We start from the raw sequence: 23,294 nt of genomic DNA on the forward strand, positions 1-23,294 counted from the left end.
GTATTCACATTTGTACTGATTTGCAGTGCCTAAGAAGAAGTGAGCAAGTGGAGCACGGGAAGATAAACTTAGTCATGGGCAATAAGAAAGCATCACCTATTACCAAGATAGGAGTTTATTCTTTATTGCTCAATAATGGGTTAATATTTGATTTGAATAAATGTTGTTACTCTTCCGAAATGGCGAGAAATATTATTTCCTTTCATGGCTTGTACAAATAAGGGTTTACATTTTCATTTGATAATAATAATGGTTCTATTAATTTTAATAACAATGATGTATTTTACTTTAAAGAATTACCTTGTGATGGTGTATATGAAGTTGTGAATGTTGTAGATAATCTAGGAAATAATGTTTTGTATATTGATTCTTCAAATAGCTTGGATAAAGCGTCATTGTGGCATTGTCATCTTGGACATATCAACAAGAAGTGCATAAGCCAACTCCAAAAGGCTGGAGTTTTGGAATCATTTGACCTAAAGTCGTATGATAGTTGTGAGTCTTATTTGCTTGGAAAAATGACAAAGTCACCCTTCACTGGTACTTGTGAGAGGGGTGAAGGTTTGATGGACCTCATACACATAGATGTGTGTGGACCCTTTAAAACCGCCACAAAGGATGCTAATCACTATTATGTGACTTTTACTGATGATTACAGCAGATATGGATATATCTACTTAATCAAGCATAAGTCAGAAACCTTTGAAAAGTTCAAAGAGTTTAAGCAGGAAGTTGAGAATCAATTGGGCAGGAACATCAAGATGCTCTGATCCGATCGGGGAGGAGAGTATCTTAGCATTGAGTTCCTTGACTATCTTAAAGAATGTGGGATTGTCTCACAATTGACACCTCCTAGGACAACACAGCTGAATGGTGTGGCTGAGAGGCGCAATCGAACCCTATTAGACATGGCTTGTTCCATGATCAGTCTAGCTTCGTTACCAATCTCATTCTGGGGGTATGCCTTAGAGACTGCCGCCCATATCCTTAATCTAGTCCCTACCAAAAAGTTTGCCAAAACACCTCACGAGATGTGGACCGGGAAAGTTCCCAATCTAGACCACATGAAGATTTGGGGTTGTGAGGCTTTCATGAGTCGTGAGTCTCAAGCTTGAACCTCGAAGTGAGAGGTGTATTTTCATCGGCTACCCACAAAGATCCTTTGGTTATCTCTTCTACAGACCCAATGATAATGTGGTCTTTATAGCAAGAAGAGGAGTCTTTCGTGAAAGAGAATTTATAAGCCACGGGGAAAGTGGGAGGCAAATTGACCTTGAAGAGCTTCAAGAGTCCAGTGGTGAAGGAACCTCAAATACTATCGACCAACCTGAGGAGGAAACTCCTGTTGAGCCGATAGATGAGTCTGTACCTCCTAGGCGTTCCACTAGAGTTAAGAACACGCCTGATTTTTATTATGATTATCACATCACTACTGAAGGTGATACATTTATTAGTGATAGTACACTGATATATTTGGATTAAACTAATAATTATAAGGAAGCCATGGAAGGCCCCGAGTCTGCTAAATGTAAGGAGGCTATGGACAGTGAGATTCAGTCCATGTATGACAATCAAGTTTGAAACTTGGTTGACAATGTACCAGGTCGTAAGACAGTTGGGTGCAAATGGATCTTCAAGAATAAGACTGAAATGGATGGGAAGGTACACACTTACAAGGCACGACTGGTTGCGAAGGGCTTTACTCAAACTCAAGGAGTTGACTATGATGAGACCTTCTCACCAGTAGCGAAGATCAAGTCGATTAGGGTTTTGTTGGCCATTGTTGCATTTCATGATTATGAAATATGGAAAATGGATGTCAAACCCACTTTCCTTAATGGAAAGTTGGCTAAGGATGTTTACATGGCTCAGCCAGAGGGTTTTGTCGATGCAAAATACCCTAATAAAGTGTATAAGCTTGAGAAATCCATTTATGGATTGAAGCAAGCATCTCGCAGGTGGAATCTTTGCTTTGATGAGAAAGTCAAAGAGTTTGGCTTTTCGAGGAGCGAGGATGAGTCATGTGTATATGTTAGGGCTAGTGGGAGTATAGTTAGCTTTTTGGTGTTGTACGTGGATGACATACTACTCATAGGAAATGACATCCCAACCTTGCAGGAGGTTAATTAAGTTCTGGCTTGGGAAGTGTTACGCTATGAAGGACCTTGGAGAAGTTGCCTATATCCTAGTGATAAGGATATTGAGAGATAGGAGTAAGAGACTAATTGCACTTAGTCAAAGTACCTACTTGGATAAGGTGCTGAAGAGGTTCACATGGAAGATTCCAAGAAAGGTGAATTACCTATCCAAAGTAATGCCAAGCTGAGTAAGACTCAGAGTCCGAGTACAGAGCCTGAGACAGCTGAGATGAGTCATATACCATATGCTTCCGTTGTAGGCTCCATCATGTATGCTATGACTTGTACTCGCCCTAATGTGGCCTTTGCTTTGAGCATGGTCAGTAGATATCAAGGGAACCCTGGCAAAGCTCGTTGGACTACGGTAAAGAACATTATCAAGTATCTGCGGAGGACTAAGGACTGGGTCCTAACCCTCGGGGGCAGTGATGACTTGAGAGTGGAAGGATATAACAATGTCAACTTTCAGACTAATAGGGATAATTTCCGCTCTCAGTCAGGCTGGGTCTTTATCCTAAATGGAGGGGCAATTACTTGGAAAAGTTCCAAGCAGGAGACAGTAATTGATTCAACTTGCAAATCAGAGTATATAGCAGCAAGCGAGGCAGCAAAGGAGGCAATATGGCTGAAGAACTTCATTGGAGACCTTGGACTTGTACCAGCTATAAAAGAGCCAATGGAAATTTTTTGTGACAGCGAAAGTGCGGTTGCCTTAGCTAAGGAACCAAGGGATCACGGAAGATCCAGGCATATTGATAGAAAATACCATTTCATCAGACATCGAATAGAAGAAGGACTCCTCGTGGCAAGGAGGGTATCATCAGATGAGAACCTTGCAGATCCCCTCACGAAGGGACTGGGTAGGGTTAAGCATTTACAGCATGCAAGGCGCATCGGGCTGAAGGATGATATTAGTTTTAATAATTAGATAGTTTTCTAAAACTTGTAAAATGTAATTAACATTTGATGATTAAATAAAAGTTTTTATTTATTTATGAGTAAAGTGTTACTATCCTATGTTAATCGTTTACTATTGTTTCAATTTTGCATGTTTTGACTTCCAGAATAATTATGTTATTATTCAAACTCTCTACAATCAGTCATACTTGGGAAGTAGGTATTGATTTAATACTGTCATGAATTTGGCTTGTACGATTTGTTTAAAGTGCATTAGACATAGCAATGGTTGCTGCAACATTCATGAGTACTCATAAGGCCTGAGTATTGGATTCAACACACGCTCACTTGCATCACTTCATTGAATTTATCTCGAGTGATCGTGAGACGGTAATATCATATAAATCTTCAAACCTAGAGATATGAGTTGTTGACTATGAGTTGGTTATCCATTGATTGTACGAAAATGCATTGGTAACTCGATGTTATAAAACGTGCTTTTGTGCATAATTCAACAAGTAGTCAGTACAAGCATGTGAGTCGAAGTTTATCTGTTCTTTCTAGCAATAAAAGCGATATCTGGGCCCCTCGATGATTTGGTTTTGACTTATGTACCGAGACCGATCAGAACCTAATTTATGTGTTCAATTTATTTCTATGTCAAAACAAATCAGAGATCAAGAAACAAATGTTGGACAATAAGTAAGACCATGTTCCATGTGTTTGTCCGGCTGATATCTTGAGAGCAGAGGATTATATGATCACTTATCTTAAATGGCGTATCATCATCATCTCGATTCCGAGAGACTTTGAAAGAGCTACGATTGCTAGTCGGATTCTGAAGTCATGTCTGCAAACATAGTTATTAGACTTATCTAAATGGGAGACTGTTGGATATAGTGTCTAAGTCCATAACTATATTTGGTATGTACTTGAACCGACCTGACATGGTCTATTTGGGTTGCATGACATTGTAACACATAGGTACACTATAATGAGAGAAAAAAGGACACTTAGAGATTATTAATATATTATAAGTTCTAATATATTAATAATATTATTTAATTAGTGTTGATCAAGAATTAATTTGGAATTAATTTAATGATCAAAAAGAGACTAATTAAATGTATAAGGTTGATTGTGTAAATCATCCATTCTTATATAATGGACTATTGATCCATGGTTTATGGAATTGGGCTAAAACCCATGTGGTGCTCCATGGATAATCCATGGGCATAATAAACCCATGGATCATAGGAAATGAAAAGTCATGTCAATTAGAGTTTACATGGTGTAACCCTACTTGTGACACAACTATAAAAGGACCCCATGGTGGCTCATTTTCGGCACTAAGATATAAGCAAGAGGGCTAGCCGAATTTTGTGCAAGTGTGTGTTTCTCTCAAGTTATTCTAAGTGTTGTGGTGTTATGTGAAGCATTTGAGGCATCACATTTAGGGTGCTAGGCTCAAAAAGTCATCAAGGAATTCAAGCAACAGGAAAGGTATGTTCTTCCACTAGTTTTATATTACATGTTCCCCATGTCATGCTAGATAGGAAGTAAACCTTGGAAAAATCAAATTTGCATGTATATTAGAGAAAACATAGATCCAAGGTTTCTAGGGTTGCATGTACACCATAGGAGTGTTAGAATGCTCAAAACCCATCACCACATTTATCCATACTTTCCTCAAGGCTTGCCTTCACTTTACTAAGGCCCTTTTCACTACTGCTGCTCTCGCACTAATCTCATCCTAGGCTTGCCCTAGGGTAATCTCCGGCCCACACTTTGCCATCAGTTGCATAAGAAGTTCCAACCATCTCTCCCTAACTAGATCGTGAATACCATTACATATTACTAAGATCAGATAATTCTTCAAACGAGAGATCTCTTCCTACAACGATTGGACTCAGACAAAAGCTGCAAAATATGACTAAACCTAACCTTCTGAAATTATTTAGTCCTTGTAATATGTAACTTGGCATATTCGTTTACTAGTTAGCTAAAGATAACTAGAACTCCTAAAAGCACAAAGCAAGCAGCATTCGAGACCTTGGAGTTGTGTCGTCCATAAAGGAACCAATGGAGATTTTTTGCAATAATGAAGGATCAGTTGTCAATTTTAGTCTCGACCAAACTTTCCAACTTCATTTCAAGATTTCAGCTTTTACATTCAAACCTTTTGAGTTCTAGATCTTCCTCAAAATATTGCACTATAAATGCTAGAAGCATCAACCTTTTATTTACTCATCTTCTCTTTCTCTCTTTCTCCAATAGTTTGTTAAGTCTCATCAGTTTTTTGCGTACATTAGTTTTTTGCGCACCACCTGGTACGTAGTACCCTCGCCATTTATTTACCTTTACCTATCAAAAAATTATTTTTTTGTTATGGTTCATGTCTTAAGCATTCAAAATCTATATATCTATAAAATAAGCTTTTCAAAATAGATATTAGTATAAGCAAACTCTAAAACTTTTCATGTCTACACCGAATGTTTTCCTTTTCGTGATCAAAGATATGATTATAAAAGCAAACATGCTTTTATCATTAGCATCATTCATGTAATTGGATGAAATGATCTTTAACTTGTTTATCTTTACATTAAAGTATCCATATTAGTTTGTTTTACACTAAATGTTTTAATTTTCATAAATAAAGATATAATTATAAAGTTTTAAAAGAAAAGCTATTATATTGTCTTGGCTGCTAAAAAAATATGACTTTCGTTGGCCTAAAAATGAGCTTTTTGGGCTAAAATGCAAAATTTTGAAAGCATAGAAACAGATAATTGGCATCCCTAAATTTTTTCCCAATTTAGTAATGGACTTTCTAAGTATTTCTTAACATGGTATTGTACTAAATATATTGCCAATACCTATCTATCTACTTTAAAAGTAAAATTTTATAAAACAAACAAATGAAGATTATCAAAGTCATATTTCATATCTTTCGCCATTATAACTTTCATAATCTTTTATGTTTCCATACTTTGTCGTATTCCAATACTTCCAGTCTCATTTATTAAAGTGCAATATCATCCAACATTGACAAACATACTTCAACATAGTTTAGTATTGAATTTATTAAAATTTCTAGTTTTATTAATCCACTTTCGCTGTCTATCTTATAATCTCGTGGTTTCCATGAGTCTCTTACCTAGTATTATTTTATATATCTCCATTAATTAGGAAGACATAGATAAGTTGGTAATTTAACTTTTAACTTAAATGAAAGGAGAAGAAACATGTGTAAAAACTATTTTTTTTTATTAAAATAGAGAGATTAATTTAATTACTAGCAATGTCTTCATAAGCAATATTCAAAAGTTTTATTGACATATGAATAACATATAGGGCTTAGTAACTACAAGAAATACCACTGGATCTTCAAAATACTCTAACTATGACTACTAGGCTTTTATTTTTTTAAGTTACATCTTATAAAGATGTTATATTCTATAAAATGTATATCTATATTAATAAATCAAAATCATTTACCACATGTCATATTTTTATGTATTTGGATACATATAATTCTGTGGATAATTCTTAAAAAATAATTTTTACTTGTCATTTTGTGGTAATTTTTTATTTTCTTAATTAACTATTTTAATTTTTAGGTTATAGAAAATATCAATATGTTATTAATTTGTTTTCTTATATTTTCAAATTTTAATATGTTTCCTTAATTCTTAATATATTTAATTCAAAATTAGCATGTTTTTTTCAAAATTCATTATCATTTTAGGCAAAATAGTTTACATAGAAAAAATAATCAAACTTTATTGTTTTTATTGACAAATTAAAAAAAAAAAAGATTATATGGCCAAAATATAATTATTTTTCTATAGTTTTTTATTAATATAAATTGAATTATTTATTTATTCATCATTTTGTTTATATAGATTTTGATTTTTTTTTAAAAAATACTTAATATTTATGCATTGATATTTAATGTTTTCTGTAAAAAAAATACTTAATGTTTATATCTTCATATATAAATTTTTTTAATCAAACAGTATAGTATATATCTAGTTAAATGAATAAATAACAGGTTGAATTGAGTTTTATTACGATTCACAGAGTAAAAAGGTTTTCATGGCATATGAGATATCAAGGCTAGAATGTTAAGTTTAGCCATTGCCGATGTTATAGAGGAGGTTTGTTATATTTGAGCCGAAAGAAGATAAAAAAAAAAGGATATGTTTAGTAATTTTACCGTATACAAAAAAAGTTGAAACAAAAAGCCAAAAGGATTTTAATTTCCTTAAATTCCAAATAGATGCAATTCCATTTCCTTGGGTGTAAGAAAGTTAGGATGTTTTGTTAGAGCTATCAATCAAACAATCTTTTGGATAAAGGTATTTAGCCATAAACAACCTCTTCATCTCATCCCACCCAATGGGATGTTTTTCATCGACTTTCTTGCTTAGCTCTTGGATACCTTGCCACCATTTGAAAGCCTCTCCATCACGTGGCAATGTGCATCTGACTACAACTTCTACTTCTTCATCCTCTGCAACATCACAATACTCGAAACCACTTTCTACATCTTCTATCCAATAGCAAAATTCATCTTCATCAAAATCTTCATTAAAAGTTGGTAGAAATGACTCTGGTTTGAGAGTTCTTGGTTCATCATGCTCTCGAATCTCAAACGGACAATGTACCTTGTATAGATATTTTGGCAACTCCTCTTCCATATATTCTACACAAGCGCCAATACTTTCATGCATCTTTGACATAGACCAAACATCCCTCATAAATTTATTTAAATCCTTCACCAAACTTAAAGTGCTACTGAAAAATATTAACTTTAGAATGCAAAGATTAAATAACTTATCATTCTCCATATTTTTAAGATATTATCATTCATTCAAAAAATAATTAAAATATATCTACTAGTAAGTAACCTGGATTCACACTGTCCTTGTGTCACCTTCCCTGCATCAAAAAATTTTATTTCAGTATATATAACAAACAATTACTAGTTTGTTATTAATATAAATTCTAATTGAGCATATTTACACTATCTTCTTGCAAAAGAAAGTAATAATTACATCCAAACCTGAGTCATTCTTCTTTTCCCCATCCATCTGCAGTTTGTTGACTTTTGAACCCTGCTGCACAATAGAATTAGAAAGCTGAGAACAAAAACCAAAGCCCAAAATCAATACAGTTTGTTGACTTTCTGGGTTGGAAATGGTAATAAAAAAAATAAAAAAAATAAAAAAAATAAAAAAAAAAAACACCAAGACGATTTATTTAATTTCTATAACAAAACTGCAATGAAGTTTATGAACAAACAAAATCCGTAATAGCAGCAAACAAGTACAAAATGAGCTGAATAAAAACAATCAAGAAAGTTAACAAATACCAAAAATATGTTACCAAGAGATTATTTATTTATGTATTCTATCCAATTACTCGGCATATCCATGAAACAAGCATGTAAAACCATGGTGAAATCAACACATACAGAAATTTTACATTAATAATCGACTTTTCTTGTCCCCCTTCAAACCAAACCTAACCAAACTAGGATGAAAATGAAAATGAAACAACTTTGTAAAGGCATCCCGATTATCAGCAGTGAAGAAAAAAAAACTAATTTTTTCGATCAATTTGAAACTTTTTCACGCCTAAATTTGATGCAAAATAAACAGACTTAGTTTATTCAGAGTCGATGAATCGTTGAAACTTATATCAGAAAGAAACACAGAAAACAAACCCTAGAAAATAACTAAACAAAACCATTGTCCTCGAATCGGGATCGGGATCGGGATCCGTATCATAAATCACACAGTAATGAAATTAGTAGACTCGGACGGAAGATTAGGTTTTCACGATTACCGTTATTACGTGAAGCAATCGTCCCCTGATTTGCCGGCTTCTCCTCCGCCTCTACGCTGTACTGCAACCCTACGGTGGAGATGAATCAATTTTTATACGCGTAACTGTGAAACAAATACCCAATCGACCAATCACATATATTCGTCGTCCCTTGTGACTTTATATAATCTAGAAAAGGCCCATGCAAAATGCTTTGCATGGGTAAAAGGTTTTGTTTTTTTTATAGTATACTAGTTGTGAGACCCGTTACACGGGTTTATTAAAAATAAAAATGGTAATATCAATATTTAAATATTAAATATTTTATAAAATAATAAATTTACATATGTAATCTTGTAAAACATTTATAAAAAAATTAAATCTTCTTTAGAGCATTTATAAGACTTTATTATCAAATTAATAGAATGATTTTCTTTCTTTATATGAAATTTTATTTTAAAAAATGGAAATTCGAAAAAAATGACAAGTGGAAAAACTCTTGAAAATTTGACAAGTGGCAAAAAAACCTTCATTTAATAGAGAGGATTTAATTAGAAAAATTTGAATTTTGATAACTGCGAAATCTCGGTTAATGGATGGTCAACCCGACTTGTGTTTAGCGGGTTAACCGAATACATCGCTTCAATAGGATTGCATTTCAGTGGGTTTCCAGCTTGAATCTTCAAGTTTGAGGTAGTTATTCGATCCTATCCTTCTTTTTTGCTTAAGAGCATTGAATTTAGGGTTTTCTATACCCTTTTATGGCTTGTTTAGATGAGTATAGTGTCCCATTGAGTGCTAAACTCTAGATCTGGACCTTTTGAGGTCCAAAGAGCCTGAACCATGCTGCTTTTTGTGGTTATATGGAGGAAATGGACATAGGTTGCCATGTTAGAAGAGATTTCACCAAAATAAGCCTAGAGTGCCTTGCATGTGTACCAAGATTCGACCTTTACATGTTTATTGGTCATGGGAAAGTCAGATCTATAGATTAGAGAAGCAGATCTGACCTCAGGAGGTCAGATGAGTGTTTTCATGGGAGGAAATCGTCGAGCCCATAAGGGACTCGACGAGTCGAGTCGGGTTGCCCCGCGATTCGCGACTTGTGATAACCCGTTGAGTGTGGGGTGGACTCAGCGCGTCGAGTGAGGACCAGGGACGAAGAGGACACGCATGTACTCGCCGAGTCACACGAGTGCATTCGACGAGTCTGGTCAAAGTTTTTCCGTTGACTTTTTTTGACTTTTAGGGTTTAGTCAGTGTTTGGACTTATGAGCCATTAGAGGGGTAGAATGGTCTTTTACCCTTCTTAGGGAACTTATAGAGAGGGGTTAGCCTAGCCTTTAGAAGTTGTATTAATTAGAGTAATTATTTATGTGAGTAGGCGGAGGCTAGTGCAGTATTTCAAAGTCCAAGGTTTACCGAGTTATCCGAGGTGAGTCTTCTCACTATACTTTACCTAGAGAGGTAATTAGAGTTATGTGACAAAGAATATTGTATGCTATGTGTTATCTATGTGATTATGTGCTATATGTGATTCAGTGTTTACAGAGTTAGGATCGAATGGTCACAGAGTTAGGACCAGAGGGTCCACAGAGTTATGGAACTGGAGGGTCCCACTAAGACACTTTGACCAGAGGGTCATACAGAGTTATAGCCTTGAGTGGCTAATATGTGTTGCATCTGGTATTCTGGGGAACTCACTAAGCATTTATGCTTACAGTGTTTGGTGTTATGTGTTTCAGGTACCAGTGAGGATCGCGGGAAGGCGCCCACATGATCAGTACACACATGAGAAGTCTTTATACTTTATGATCTTGGGTTGTGTTATATGGATTGATATGTGAAACGATGAGATTTTATAATGTTTATGAATAAAAATATGTTTTTAAAATGTGAAAAATTGTTTGAAAAATATTACGGTGGTACAAGTTGGTATCAGCCTTGGTTTGAGGGATTCGGATGCACCTTCGAGTGCATTTAAACTCAAACTGAGGATTTGAGGGATTTTTCGAAATAAAACAAATTTTTCTAAAAGAGTAAAAAGGTTTCGAAAAGAGCAGAGCAGAGCAGTGTGTACGATCAGCCAGCGCCCGAACGGTGATTTCCCAAAATACCCTTATATTATGTGATATGAGATATGAGATAATATGTTATGCATGCTAGAGTAGGCTAGGTATTCCTATTAGGAATAGAGTGGCCTGATTTGTGATGCCTTAGCCTAGGGGTTTTGCTGCTAGGAGATGCTTGAGAGTGAGTAGATAGCAGCGAAGAGCTATGAGAGATCTGCTAGAGAGTAGACTATGCATAGTGAGAGTAGAGTACTAGGGATTTGGAATCCAAGGATGAGGACTTGGGGCGAATACTGAAGCGGTGTGGACGGTAGTATTGGGCCCGTACTACTGAAGACACCGGATCAGTGCGCAGCCCAAGTAAGAATCCTTAGGGTACCAGGGATCAAGTAGGAATGGGATATCGAGTGTGTGTACACTCGAGTGAGTTTCTGATATTTTGTGTTGTATTTCAGAGAGACATCATGGTTGGGACACGCCACACACCTGAGAGCAGTGGTATTAGTGATGAGGATATCCACAGGTTGATTCATGAGGAGGTGGCTGCTGCCATCCGCGCAGAGATCCCAGATATGTTCGGGTCTATTAAGACCACGTTGATTGAGACTTTTGATGAGAGATACGCAGCGGTTACTGAGGCTGCAACCGCTGCAGCTACCGCAGTTGTTGTTGCTGCCAGACCTCAGGGTGGTGATTCGTTGCTGTTTTGAGAGTTCAGCAACATGAAGCCACCAGAGTTTGATGGGACGCATGATCCGATTGCTGCGATGAGATGGTTTTCTGATATTGAGGGATGATTCTATACGTCTTCATGTCCGGAGCATCTGAGGGTTCGGTTCGCACTAAACCAACTTCGCTTGGGAGCGAAGGACTGGTGGAAGTTTGTTACAGCGCACTATTCGCCTGCTGAGCTTGTTGCGGTGACCTGGGAGAGGTTCACCGCCATGTTTCGTGATGAGTACGTTCCCCCGGTGGAGAGGGAGCGATTGGCCCAGGAGTTTCTGACCCTCAAGCAGGGTACTGAGTCTGTTACTGTGATCACCAGGATGTTCCATGAGGGGCGATGTTCTGCCCTGAGCACGTGTCTACCGAGCAGGCACGTATGAGTCGGTATTTGTGTATTCTGAGGAGGGACATACGACAGTTCGTGGCGAACTCGTCGTACCGGACATTTGCCGAGCTCCAGGCAAATGCTCGGAAGAGGGAGATAGAGTTGGAGATTCAGGCTAGAGATGAGGCAGAGTCTCAGGGGAGGGATCGGCAGCCGGCTCAGTCCTAGCTGGCAGCCAAGTGAGCCAAGCCTGCCAATTCGAGATCAGGGAACCAGAAGGCCGCACTTGTGGCAAGTGCGGCAAGGGTCATGAGGGGGTTTATAGAGCAGGGTCTTGCTATAAGTGTGACAAGGAGGGGCACATGGCCAAGGATTGCCCTAAGGGGTTTGCAGTCTGTTTTCACTGCAACTAGACCGGACACCGGAAGGCCGAGTGTCCGTAGTTGCGGGGGTCATCCCAGGGGGCATCACAGGGATCTGCCCCTACTGCCGTTTGAGCTGCAGAGAATCGGCCAGTGAAGGCCGAGGCGCCAAAGGCTCACGGGAGAGCCTTCCAGTTGACAGCGGAGGAGGTCCGTGCAGCCCAGATGTTGTGGCTGGTATGTATTCTTTCATATATCTATTTGAGTTTGTGGTGTTATGCTTATATTATGATATGCATGGGTACATTTCTTGTGAGTTCTGTACCTGCTTTGGTGTTATTTGACTCGGTTGCGAGTCGGTCTTTTGTGTCGTTAGCCTTTAGTCAGCACATCAGTATCTATCGAGAGGCGTTGAGTTGACCTCTGCAAGTTTCTATAGCTGAGGAGCGAGCGGTGTATGCCACTGATGTGATTCGAGGATGTGTACTCGAGATCTTCGGTGTCGAGTTTCCAATTGATTTGGTCCCGATTGCGATGGGTGATGTCTGTGTCATTGTGGGCATGGACTGGTTGAGCAGATTTAGAGCGGTTATCGACTATGAGCGACAGCTGGTGACCATACGAGACCCTAGTGTGGGAGTTCTTATGGTTTATGGCGAGGGTACCCGTTACGGGTCAGCATTTTGTTCGGCCGCTAGAGCGAAGCAAAGCCTATAGCAGGGTTGCAGTGGGTTTGTGGCATATGTGGTGGATACGAGAGTAGATGTAGAGAGACCGAGGTCGGTCGATGAGGTCCCGATAGTGCGTGAGTTCCCGGATGTTTTCCCCGAGGAGTTGCCGGGTGTGCCTCCCGAGAGGCAAGTAGAGTTTCGTATCGATTTGGTTCTGGGGGCAGTGCCTATCGCCAAGGTGCCCTATCGCCTTACGCTTCCAGAGGTGCAGGAGTTATCCTCGCAGCTTCAGGTGCTGTTGGGGAAGGGGTTTATACGACTGAGTAGCTCGCCATGGGGAGCGTCGATCCTTTTTGTCAAGAAAAAGGATGGTTCACACCGGATGTGCATTGATTACCGGGAGTTGAACAAGTTGACAGTCAAGAACCATTACCCCTTACTGAGGATCGACGATTTATTCAATCAGTTGCAGGGAGCGTCTTGGTTCTCCAAGATTAATCTGAGGTCTGGATATCATCAGATGAGGGTACGTGAGGAGGATATCCAGAAGACGGCGTTCAGGACTCGTTATGAGCATTACGAGTTCGTGGTGATGCCTTTCGGGCTCACCAATGCACCAATGACATTCATGGATCTCATGAACAGAGTGTGCGTGTCGATGTTGGATCGTTCGGTGATCGTGTTCATTGATGACATATTGGTGTATTCGAGATCCAGAGAGCAGCATGAGGAGCATTTAAGGGAGATCCTCAGAGTTTTGAGATCGGAGAGGCTTTACGCCAAATTCTCCAAGTGCGATTTCTGGTTACGATAGGTCCAGTTCTTAGGACTCCTCGTCAACCAGAATGGGATATTGGTTGATCCGGCCAAGATTGAGGCAGTGATGAGTTGGGAGGTGTCGAGATCCCCCTCAGAGGGGATAATAGTAGTACGGGAGACAACCACGCCAATAACATCTATGAAATTCATTCTGTATTAATATTAAAATTAGTAAATAATGTCAGGTAAACTATTAAAATATTAGTATTTATTAAATAAATGAAAACGTACCAACAGATCTTTGGGTTGGGATAACTTTGGAATTAATTTTCTAAAAATCCACAAAAGATAATCCGAAAACATTTTCCGGAAAATCAAGAGAATCCTTAAGTTTTGTTTCCCTTACAAAGGTACTTTTATTTGGAAGATCATAAAATATGGTAGATTTCGGATGTGGATTGCATTTTGCAACAGAGAGGGTGGTAATTTCATAAACGGATCCCTCACGAAGACTTTTTTCAAACTTATAAAATAAGTTTTGGAAAACATTAGCTTGAATTAGAGATCCCTAAAAAAATATACAACACAACATTATCAATTTGTAATCAAATAGCATATTTAAAAAAAAAAAAAATGAGTGTAAAAATGCAATTTTTTTTGTAAAACAATAAGAATATACATGTTCATCCAAGAAAATCATTTCGATGGAGTACTTTTCGTTATCATTAAATTTAGAATTGAGTGTCCATAACTTCAATACTTTCACTTTGATAGTGACATCCGAATTGACTGGGTCAATGTCTTTTATGAATGTAATCTTTGAAGTAGCCATATCTGTAAAAAAAAAAAATTAGAAAAGTTAATGAAATGAGAATAAATATTGAAAAGACTTGGGAATTACAATAAATTTGTAGTTCACTTGAAAAGGGAATTAAACTTCTATTTTCTTTGTCCCCTCAGATTTTTAAAATAGCATATATAATCTATAATAAGTTTACTTGATATATAAAGATGAACAACAAAATTCAAAAAAAATCAATTATATAAAATCTGAGAGCCAACAATCAGGAAATTATCAATTAACTGAGTAATGTGAATTCACTAAAAATAACCAAAATGACCAAAAAGGTAAAAATAATCGATTTCACTAAAAAAACTTTTACCTTAAGTTAGGATTATTTAGATAAAGTACCTCTAAATGATGTAAAGATAAAGGGGTTATTTGTTAGAGAAAACAGAAAAAAAAAAAAAAAAAAAAGTCAATTAAAGACTAAAATACCCCTAGGACCATTTTCTGTCAAACACAACCATGAAAATATCACCCATCTGCCCATTTTACCATCCAAAAAAAACAAAAGTAAAAAAAACAAAAAACAGAAGTAGGATGCTATTATATGCAAAAAAAAATAACATAAAATCACCAAAATGACCAAAAAGGTAAAAATTATCGATTTGTTCAATTTATTTTATATTTATAGCTTCAATTTCTTTCATTGACCACAACTGAAAAAAAAAAAAAAAAAAAGCTCTCCTTTAGACCTTTGAGGGGGTAGTTTTATGACATTCGTTAAAAGTGAGATCTTATATTAAAAATTAACTTATTTGCAAAAATCAATAGAATGAAATTACAGAAAGATCGTCCATTCCAAAACTTTACAAACTTATTTGCAAAAATCAATGAGGGTTTGATTGGAACACCATTGAAATTTGAGGGTTATTTTCTCTACTTTAAATCGAATTTATACATTTACACATTTCAATTAACTTGAATCATCCAAAAAGTGGATACTTCGGCCACTGTTTTTGATTTCTTACTTTACGGGTCAAACAAACTATTTGAAAACTGAAAATTAACAACAAATATACTTGAATTTTAAGAAAAATAAAAAAGATTAACTACACTGATTAGAAACATGCAAAAAAAATGTTATGTCAACGCCATGAATTCATAAACAACATTCAGGTAGTGTTTTAATAACATAAAATTTGACATCCAAAGTAAAAATAAAAGAACCAGAGTGGTATTACTGCTGGAACTTTCAAAATTAAAGTTGTCACCAAAAGTTTTATATCTCTCTTTTGAAGTGGTTTAGCAATTAAAAAGCAACCAAATAGATCATGACAAATGACAGTATGATGTGAAAAAACAAAAAACAAAAGTAGGATGCTATTATATGCAAAAAAAACAAAAAACAAACAAAAAACAAAAAACTAAAAAAACTAAAAATGACCAAAAAGGTAAAATTCATTTGTTAGATATAACATAAAACAAAAAGGTAATCTATGAATCAAAACACACACATTCAAATACAAAAACAATATCAACATTGTTGATCATTCGCAATCATACTGATCATCAATTTCTTGTTGATGGGTACACTTTTAGTAACAACACATTACACTTCAAAAAACATCAAAACACAAATAACGAAAGTATAAAAAGTCAATAAAAGACTAAAATACTCCTGGGACCATTTTCTGTCCAACACAACCATGAAAATCACCAAAATGACCAACATGACCAAAAAGGTAAAAGTTATTTGTTAGATATGACAGAAAACAAAGAGGTAATATGTGAATCAAAACATACACATTCAAATACAAAAACAATATCAACATTGTTGATCATTCGCAATCATACTGATCATCAATTTCTTGTTGATTGGTACACTTTTAGTAACAACCTATCACATTTCAAGAACCATCAAAACAGAAATAACGAAAGTAAAAAAAGTCAATAAAAGACTAAAATACACTTGGGACCATTTTCTGTCTAACACAACCATGAAAGGTTAAAAATTTTGATTTATGAAAATGAACTCACCAGATTTGTTATGTCAATAGTATGCAAAAATCGTAATATTGAAGACGAGAAAGAAGAATTATAATTGATAATGGGAATGGATGTTGAAGACGACAAAGCACGATATAAACGGAGTTAGAATATTATTTTGAAATTCCTAATTTTTTGGGATTCATTTAAATCTTGAAAATAGTTTAAAAAAGATAAGATTTGTAGTCAATGATACTGAACGTAAATTGTTATTGTTTTCAAAAAAAACATGGATTTTTAATTTGAATTTTGAATGTTATATGATCCGAAAATGAGAAAGCTGGAAAAAACGAGATCCTACATTTATGCAATTTTTCAAGTTTTATCATTATCATACATACTTATAAAGCTAGCATTTTTTCTTGAATCTCATGCATTTGAAACCCCCCTTTTTTTAACTTTCTCAAACCACATTCATTTGAAACCCTTTTTTTTAATTAATGCAACTCAAAAGTTTTCTTAATTATGATTTAACATTCAAAAGTTTTATTACTTATATTATGTTTAATTACCATTTAGTGAAAGTTCACTATAAAAAGGCCAATCTTTTGTGTCTTTTGTGTTATATAAAATCTTACATGTAAGAATGATTTGAAGATATTGTGATTCAAAAGTTTTCATATAGTTGAAGCATTCACGATCCAAATATGATGATTTGAAGAAATGGGTTATGTCGCATCGATGGTAATTGTAATATGATTTTTTTTTCTTTCAACCAAAACAAATGAAGCTTTTCTATTCTTTCTTTATATTCAGTTTCTCATTTAATCATTATATGTGATTTGTGTATTACTCAATCTTGAATGTGACTCTCCAAACATCAATGTTTTGCTTGGAATATCTTTTTGATTCTTCTTTTTCAAGAAAAATATTTTGATTGCAGTTTAGTGAAGAATCATCATCAAGTTTATATGGTTGAATAGTGCTAAATGAAGAAAGGATATTCATAAAATGGATATAGGTTTTTTTGTTTGAGCAAAGTTGACAAAAGTTAGTTTTTTTAAAGTTAAATGTATGTTTATGTAACATCTTTATTTATATATTCAACCACTTAATGCTCTTATTTATTTGATTGTAGTTTTTCTCTTTTGATTATGTTTATTTTCTATTATTTTTTTGTTGGGTTATCCTACACAACATATTTAAAAGACAATATTTAAAAGATAACATAAGTTTGAACGTTTGATATGTAATTATAATAGACTTATTATGATATGTTCTTCATATGAAAGTAATTTATCCATATTACCACGACAAGAATTACATATGACATTTACGAATATATATATATATATATATATATATATATATATATATATATATATATATATATATATATATATATATATATATATATATATATATAATGTGTGATTTGTTTAACATGTATATGCACCTATGTATGTTATAAAGTTATAATTAAATATCTTTATGTCTAATAATTAAAGGGATTAAAATGATGCATCAAAACCAATTATTTAGACTAATATAATAATAATAATAATAATAATAATAATAATAATAATAATAATAATAAATATACATTACCAAGTACCACATTCATTTGAAATTTACACTACAACTCAAGAGTTTTCTAATTTACGTATATTTATTAGTTACAACTCAAGAGTTTTTAACTTTTAATTATTAATTAGTAATCACTAATAACTTTGTATTTTTCTTTCTTTTATAAGGTTGTAAAGTTTTGCTCATTAAAACATTAATATATTTGAAGAGATTTGTGATTTAAATATGAAGAGTTAATATAAATGTCATAATAGATGTTTTAGTGTTTTTTATGTTATTAAAAGTTATAGTGTTTATTTTTCATATTTTTTATTATTTTATATATATATATATATATATATATATATATATATATATATATATATATATATATATATATATATATATATATATTTAATACAAATGTTATAATAGATGTTTTTCTATTTTTATGTTACTAAAAGTTGTAGTTCATATTTTTGATCATACATTTTGTTACCCGTTATATTATCATTCATTTGATATATAATTTACATAATTTTAAACGGTTTACAAAATTATCAAATAATTGTATATATCACAATGACTTAAAAATTAAACTATAATGTTTATTAAAACTAATATGTTAACTATATGTTTGCTTTACTTATGTTAACTATATGTTTGCTTTACTACTAACATTTTGTTTCAAAGTAGAAATATTAAATAATAATGTGGTAAAAGTTATTATTTTAACTATATAATTCTATTCTCACGCAACGCGCGGGGATTCGCCTAGTATACTTATAAAGTTTGTATTTTTTCTTGAACCACATTCATTTGAAACTCTCATGCATTTTTTCCTTTTACCACATTCATTTGAAACTTTCATGACTTTTCAGTTTCTTTCTAATAATTATTATAAGTTGGTTAATAAGGTTAAATAAATATCAAACTTAAAGTGTAATCATATATAAACTAAATTTCAATATTAAAAAAATATATTTTCTTCTACTTATAAAGTTTGTATTTAACTTCTAACATATTATACGTTATTTATTAGGTCTAATGTGTTATATGTAAACCATTATCACTTTAAAGCTATAACTTTTGATCAATTTGTATAAAATACTTAAATTGTTAATTTAAATATAACCTTACAGGATCAACTTAGATATAAAATTTAGTTCAACTCAAACAACCCAAAGAATATTTTGTAAATTGTTAAAAGTGGTAAATTGTAGTGTCTTTCTAAAAATGATTATAAATTGGTTAATAAGGTTAAATAAGTATCAAACCTAAAGTGTAATAAAAAAAAACTATATTTCAATATTAAAATAATATTTTTACTTGTACTTATAAAGTTATGTCTTTAACTTTTAACATATTATACTTAATTTATTAGATTTAATATGTTGTTGTATTTAATCATTATCAGTTTAAAGCTACAACTTTTGAACTGTATGGGCAAAATCCTTAAATTATTAATTTAAATATAACATTACAGGGTCAACTTCAATATAAATTTCAGTTCCACTTAAAAAAATCCAAATAATATTTTATAAATAGTGAAAAGTGATAAATTGTAGTGCTAAATGCAAAAAACTAAATTGTAATATCAATTCACTAAAATATTTCCTAAAGATTTTTTTATAATCGTTAAAAGTTTTGAAATAAGTAGCTTAAAATAACTTACAATAACAATAGTTAAAAATAGCTCTATATAAATGATTATATTGTTACCTTTAAAATAAAATAAAAATTGTTTGATGTTTTAAATGATTACACTAATGGAAATTGAAATGTTAAGCAAATAAATTTTAAAAATGAATTAAAAATAATAACAACTATAAATAATATTAAATCATATATTATATTTAATTTTATTCATGAATAATCCGCAGATAGAGGTCATTCAAAAGATTGAGATTATGCAGTTTTAATAGATGTATATATTATTATACAATTCAAAACATATATTTGTAAAGATTTCAGCTATATAGATGCTTCTGGGCAACGTACGGGCATTTGCCTAGTTTATTTTATAAAATATGATTAATTGCAGTAGACGACACGTGGCAGGTTTGCAATGTAGAAATGGGACATGTGGCAAATTATAGGTTTTGTTTATTAGAGGAGGTAGATTAATGCATACAAATTGGCAACCTATTGATTCTTCTTTTCAAATTTCAAATTTCTCATTTTAATTACATTAAATTAATAACATTATAACAAAAATAAAAATAAAATTAATACAAATTATAAAGTAATATAATTTAACATATTTATTTAAATCAATGATTATAATTTTATATAACTAAAAAAATCTCTTAATTAATAGTTTATTTAAAATAATTTTAAGTTTTTACTATAAAAATTTGATTAATTTTATAATTCTGGTTCCTACGGATTTTAAATTAGTATATATATATATATATATATATATATATATATATATATATATATATATATATATATATATATATATATATATATATATATTAAGTTATCAATTTAATCTATAAAACCATAACCAAACAATTAGTTATGAATTGGGAAAATATACAAACTGAACCATGATTGGACTGTGTCGGTTAATAGTTATTCCTCTTATTATTACCAGATAATCATAAAATCTTCTCCATCCCATGATACTTGTCTACTATGATATTCGTAACTTTAATTTCTGCATCTCTACCTTTGTGTCCTTGTTTGGTTTTTTGTTTAAATCTTCTAAATGAAAAAAAAAATATGCTTTCTAAACCAAATCATTATATGTAGAAAATCAAATCCAGTGTGAATAAATTCTAATTTTTGCATTAAGTCGGTTTTTAACAATACCCACGGCCCTTCAAATGTTCCTAGTATATATAAATATCCAACTATTTTCAAGCAAACAACCATTTTTTCCTTAAATTCCAATACATGCAATTCCATTTTCCCTAGATAAATAAATTCGAACTTTGGATTTTTGGTTGGCTATCAAACAATCTATGGAGAAAGGAATTTATCCATAAACAGCATCTTCATCCCTGTCCACTGAATGTGATAATTTTTATAGAGTTTCTTGTTTAGCTGTTGGATATCTTGCCACCATTGAAAAGCCTCTCCTTCAAGTGGCAATGTGTTGGCTACAAGGTCTATTTTTTCATGCTCTGGGACACAATAATACTCAAAATAGAATTCTATCTCCTTAACCCAGTTGCAAAAGACATCAAGATTAAAATTGTCAGGGAATGTTGGTAGACGTATGTTTGGGTCGTAAGGAGATGGCTTCTCCTCTGTAGGAATCTCAGGCGTTGGCTTTGGTTGATATTTTTTCAACTCCGCATCGATACGTTGTAAGCGAGTGCCCAGATCTTCAAACTTGTTTACCAAGGATCCAGTACACCTCATAATTTTATTTATATCCTTGGCCAACGTATTCAAAGAAAAATTATCTACACTGAAAAATAATATAAAAATCCAAATTAATGCAAACTTAACTTATTATTCTCTAATGTCAATATTTTTAAAATTATGTCATTCATTCATTCAATAATAATAATAAAAATATCTAGTAACCTGGATTCAAGCTGTCCTTCATCTTGATCCATGTCTTGTGTCTCGTTTCCTGAATCAAAAAATTTTAAGCTTCCAACCAAAGGATTTACACCTTATTCTTCAAGATTTCCAATCGATATATGGATATTTTTTTAATTATAATATTTTTGTAGAGAGTGTCCTATGTAACAATAAGTTGACCGAGATTTTTTTTATATATGCGACTTGGTCTCTGTGTATCTATAATTCTAATTGAGAACATATTTAGAGGAAACTCTTTCAACAGAAAGTAGCAATTGCATACAAACCTGATCCATTCTTCTTTTCTCCATCCATCTGGGGTTGGTTGACTTTTGAAGCCTAAATAAGAGTTCAAAAACCAAAGCCCAAAACCAATTCAACTGCCTTATGATATACTGACATATGCATAATTAATTCACCAAATCCAATCATTGTTAATTGATTTAAGCTCTATTGACGCAGACTACATATGCTTATGCTTATGGTATGCAATACTTAAGTTGTTATAAACAATACCAAACATTCAGCAGACCCATGAATCACACACATAAAACCATGGTAAAATCAAGACATGCACAAATTTTACATTAATATTCGAGTTTTCTTGTCCCCCTTCAAACAAAGCTAAACTAAGATGAAAATGAAACAGCTTTGTAAATGCATGTTATCCAATAGTCAACAGCTCCCTCCAATTACGATTTTCAGCAGTGAAGGAAAAAAAAAAAAAACAACTAATTTTTTCGATCAATTTGAAACTTTTTTACGCCTAAATTTGATGCAAAATAAATAAACTAAGTTTCTTCAGAGTCGATGAACCATTGAAACTTATATCAGAAAGAAACACAAAAAACAAACCCTAGAAAATAACTAAACAAAACCATTGTCCTCGAACCGGGATCGGGATCCGTATCATAAATCACACAGTAATGAAATTAGTAGACTCGGACGGAAGATTAGGTTTTCACGATTACCGTTATTACGTGAAGCAATCGTCCCCTGATTTGCCGGCTTCTCCTCCGCCTCTACGCTGTACTGCAACCCTACGGTGGAGATGAATCAATTTTTATATGCGTAAGGCGTAACATCAAACCCTATCCCCTGGGCCGTGGCCATTGAGCTGTGAAACAAATACCCAATCGACCAATCACATAGCTTCCACTTTGGGTCTTTTATTTGAGCCGGATGTTAGTTTAAATAAATCTTTCTTGATTCTAAATAAATCTCCATCTCCATCTCCATGCAGGACCATGCTTAATAAAAGCCTCCTCTAGAAGCCACGTGGCATTCTCTCAAGTCTTATACTCTCTACTTTTCTCACCCACTAAATCACTACATCAATCGACATTCAATTCCTACATATCAGCATTTCAGTTTTCCTTATTTGAAGGATATTATCTTATATCCTAAAATACCTGCAATCAAAACCATAAAATCAGCAATAGTTTTAGGTTAATCTCTTCTCTCTTTCTAATAAAAGACTCTCTAAAGAGTCACATGTCATACTTTGTGCACTTTATTTTGCCACGTGGCATTATTCTATGCATAGAGTTTTCATTTTCCTGCTCATTCCAAAAACTACTTTTCATTTTAAAACTTTCCATTTGAGAAGCCTAAAAATCAGCCATCGCTA

The 23,294-nt window shown here is 33.4% G+C and overlaps 2 protein-coding genes across 5 annotated transcripts; both read right to left on the reverse strand.

Moving 5' to 3' along the window:
* Nucleotides 1-7,269: 7,269 nt before the first annotated feature.
* Nucleotides 7,270-9,044, reverse strand: LOC111901631 (uncharacterized). 3 transcript variants are annotated; one of them, XM_042898526.2, is made up of 3 exons: nucleotides 8,889-9,044; nucleotides 8,104-8,155; nucleotides 7,270-7,979 (listed from the first exon to the last, which is right to left on the reverse strand). In XM_042898526.2, exon 3 carries the CDS (start codon nucleotides 7,886-7,888, stop codon nucleotides 7,349-7,351), a length of 540 nt encoding a protein of 179 aa, XP_042754460.1. In that variant the 5' UTR covers nucleotides 7,889-7,979; nucleotides 8,104-8,155; nucleotides 8,889-9,044; the 3' UTR covers nucleotides 7,270-7,348. The 3 variants fall into 3 exon arrangements, with proteins under 3 accessions (XP_042754460.1, XP_042754459.1, XP_042754461.1); XM_042898525.2 differs by having other exon boundaries at nucleotides 8,104-8,158; nucleotides 8,889-9,042; XM_042898527.2 differs by having other exon boundaries at nucleotides 8,104-8,179; nucleotides 8,889-9,027.
* An 11,808-nt stretch (nucleotides 9,045-20,852) lies between these two features.
* On the reverse strand, nucleotides 20,853-22,816 carry LOC111901633 (uncharacterized). 2 transcript variants are annotated; one of them, XM_023897511.3, is made up of 4 exons: nucleotides 22,636-22,815; nucleotides 21,952-22,003; nucleotides 21,665-21,713; nucleotides 20,853-21,545 (listed from the first exon to the last, which is right to left on the reverse strand). In XM_023897511.3, exons 2-4 carry the CDS (start codon nucleotides 21,977-21,979, stop codon nucleotides 21,092-21,094), a joined length of 531 nt encoding a protein of 176 aa, XP_023753279.1. In that variant the 5' UTR covers nucleotides 21,980-22,003; nucleotides 22,636-22,815; the 3' UTR covers nucleotides 20,853-21,091. The 2 variants fall into 2 exon arrangements, with proteins under 2 accessions (XP_023753279.1, XP_023753284.1); XM_023897516.3 differs by lacking the exon at nucleotides 21,952-22,003 and having other exon boundaries at nucleotides 22,636-22,816.
* Between the last annotated feature and the right edge of the window lie 478 nt (nucleotides 22,817-23,294).

This window comes from Lactuca sativa, chromosome 9, assembly GCF_002870075.4.
Source record: "Lactuca sativa cultivar Salinas chromosome 9, Lsat_Salinas_v11, whole genome shotgun sequence".
Classification (NCBI taxonomy): Eukaryota; Viridiplantae; Streptophyta; class Magnoliopsida; order Asterales; family Asteraceae; genus Lactuca; species Lactuca sativa.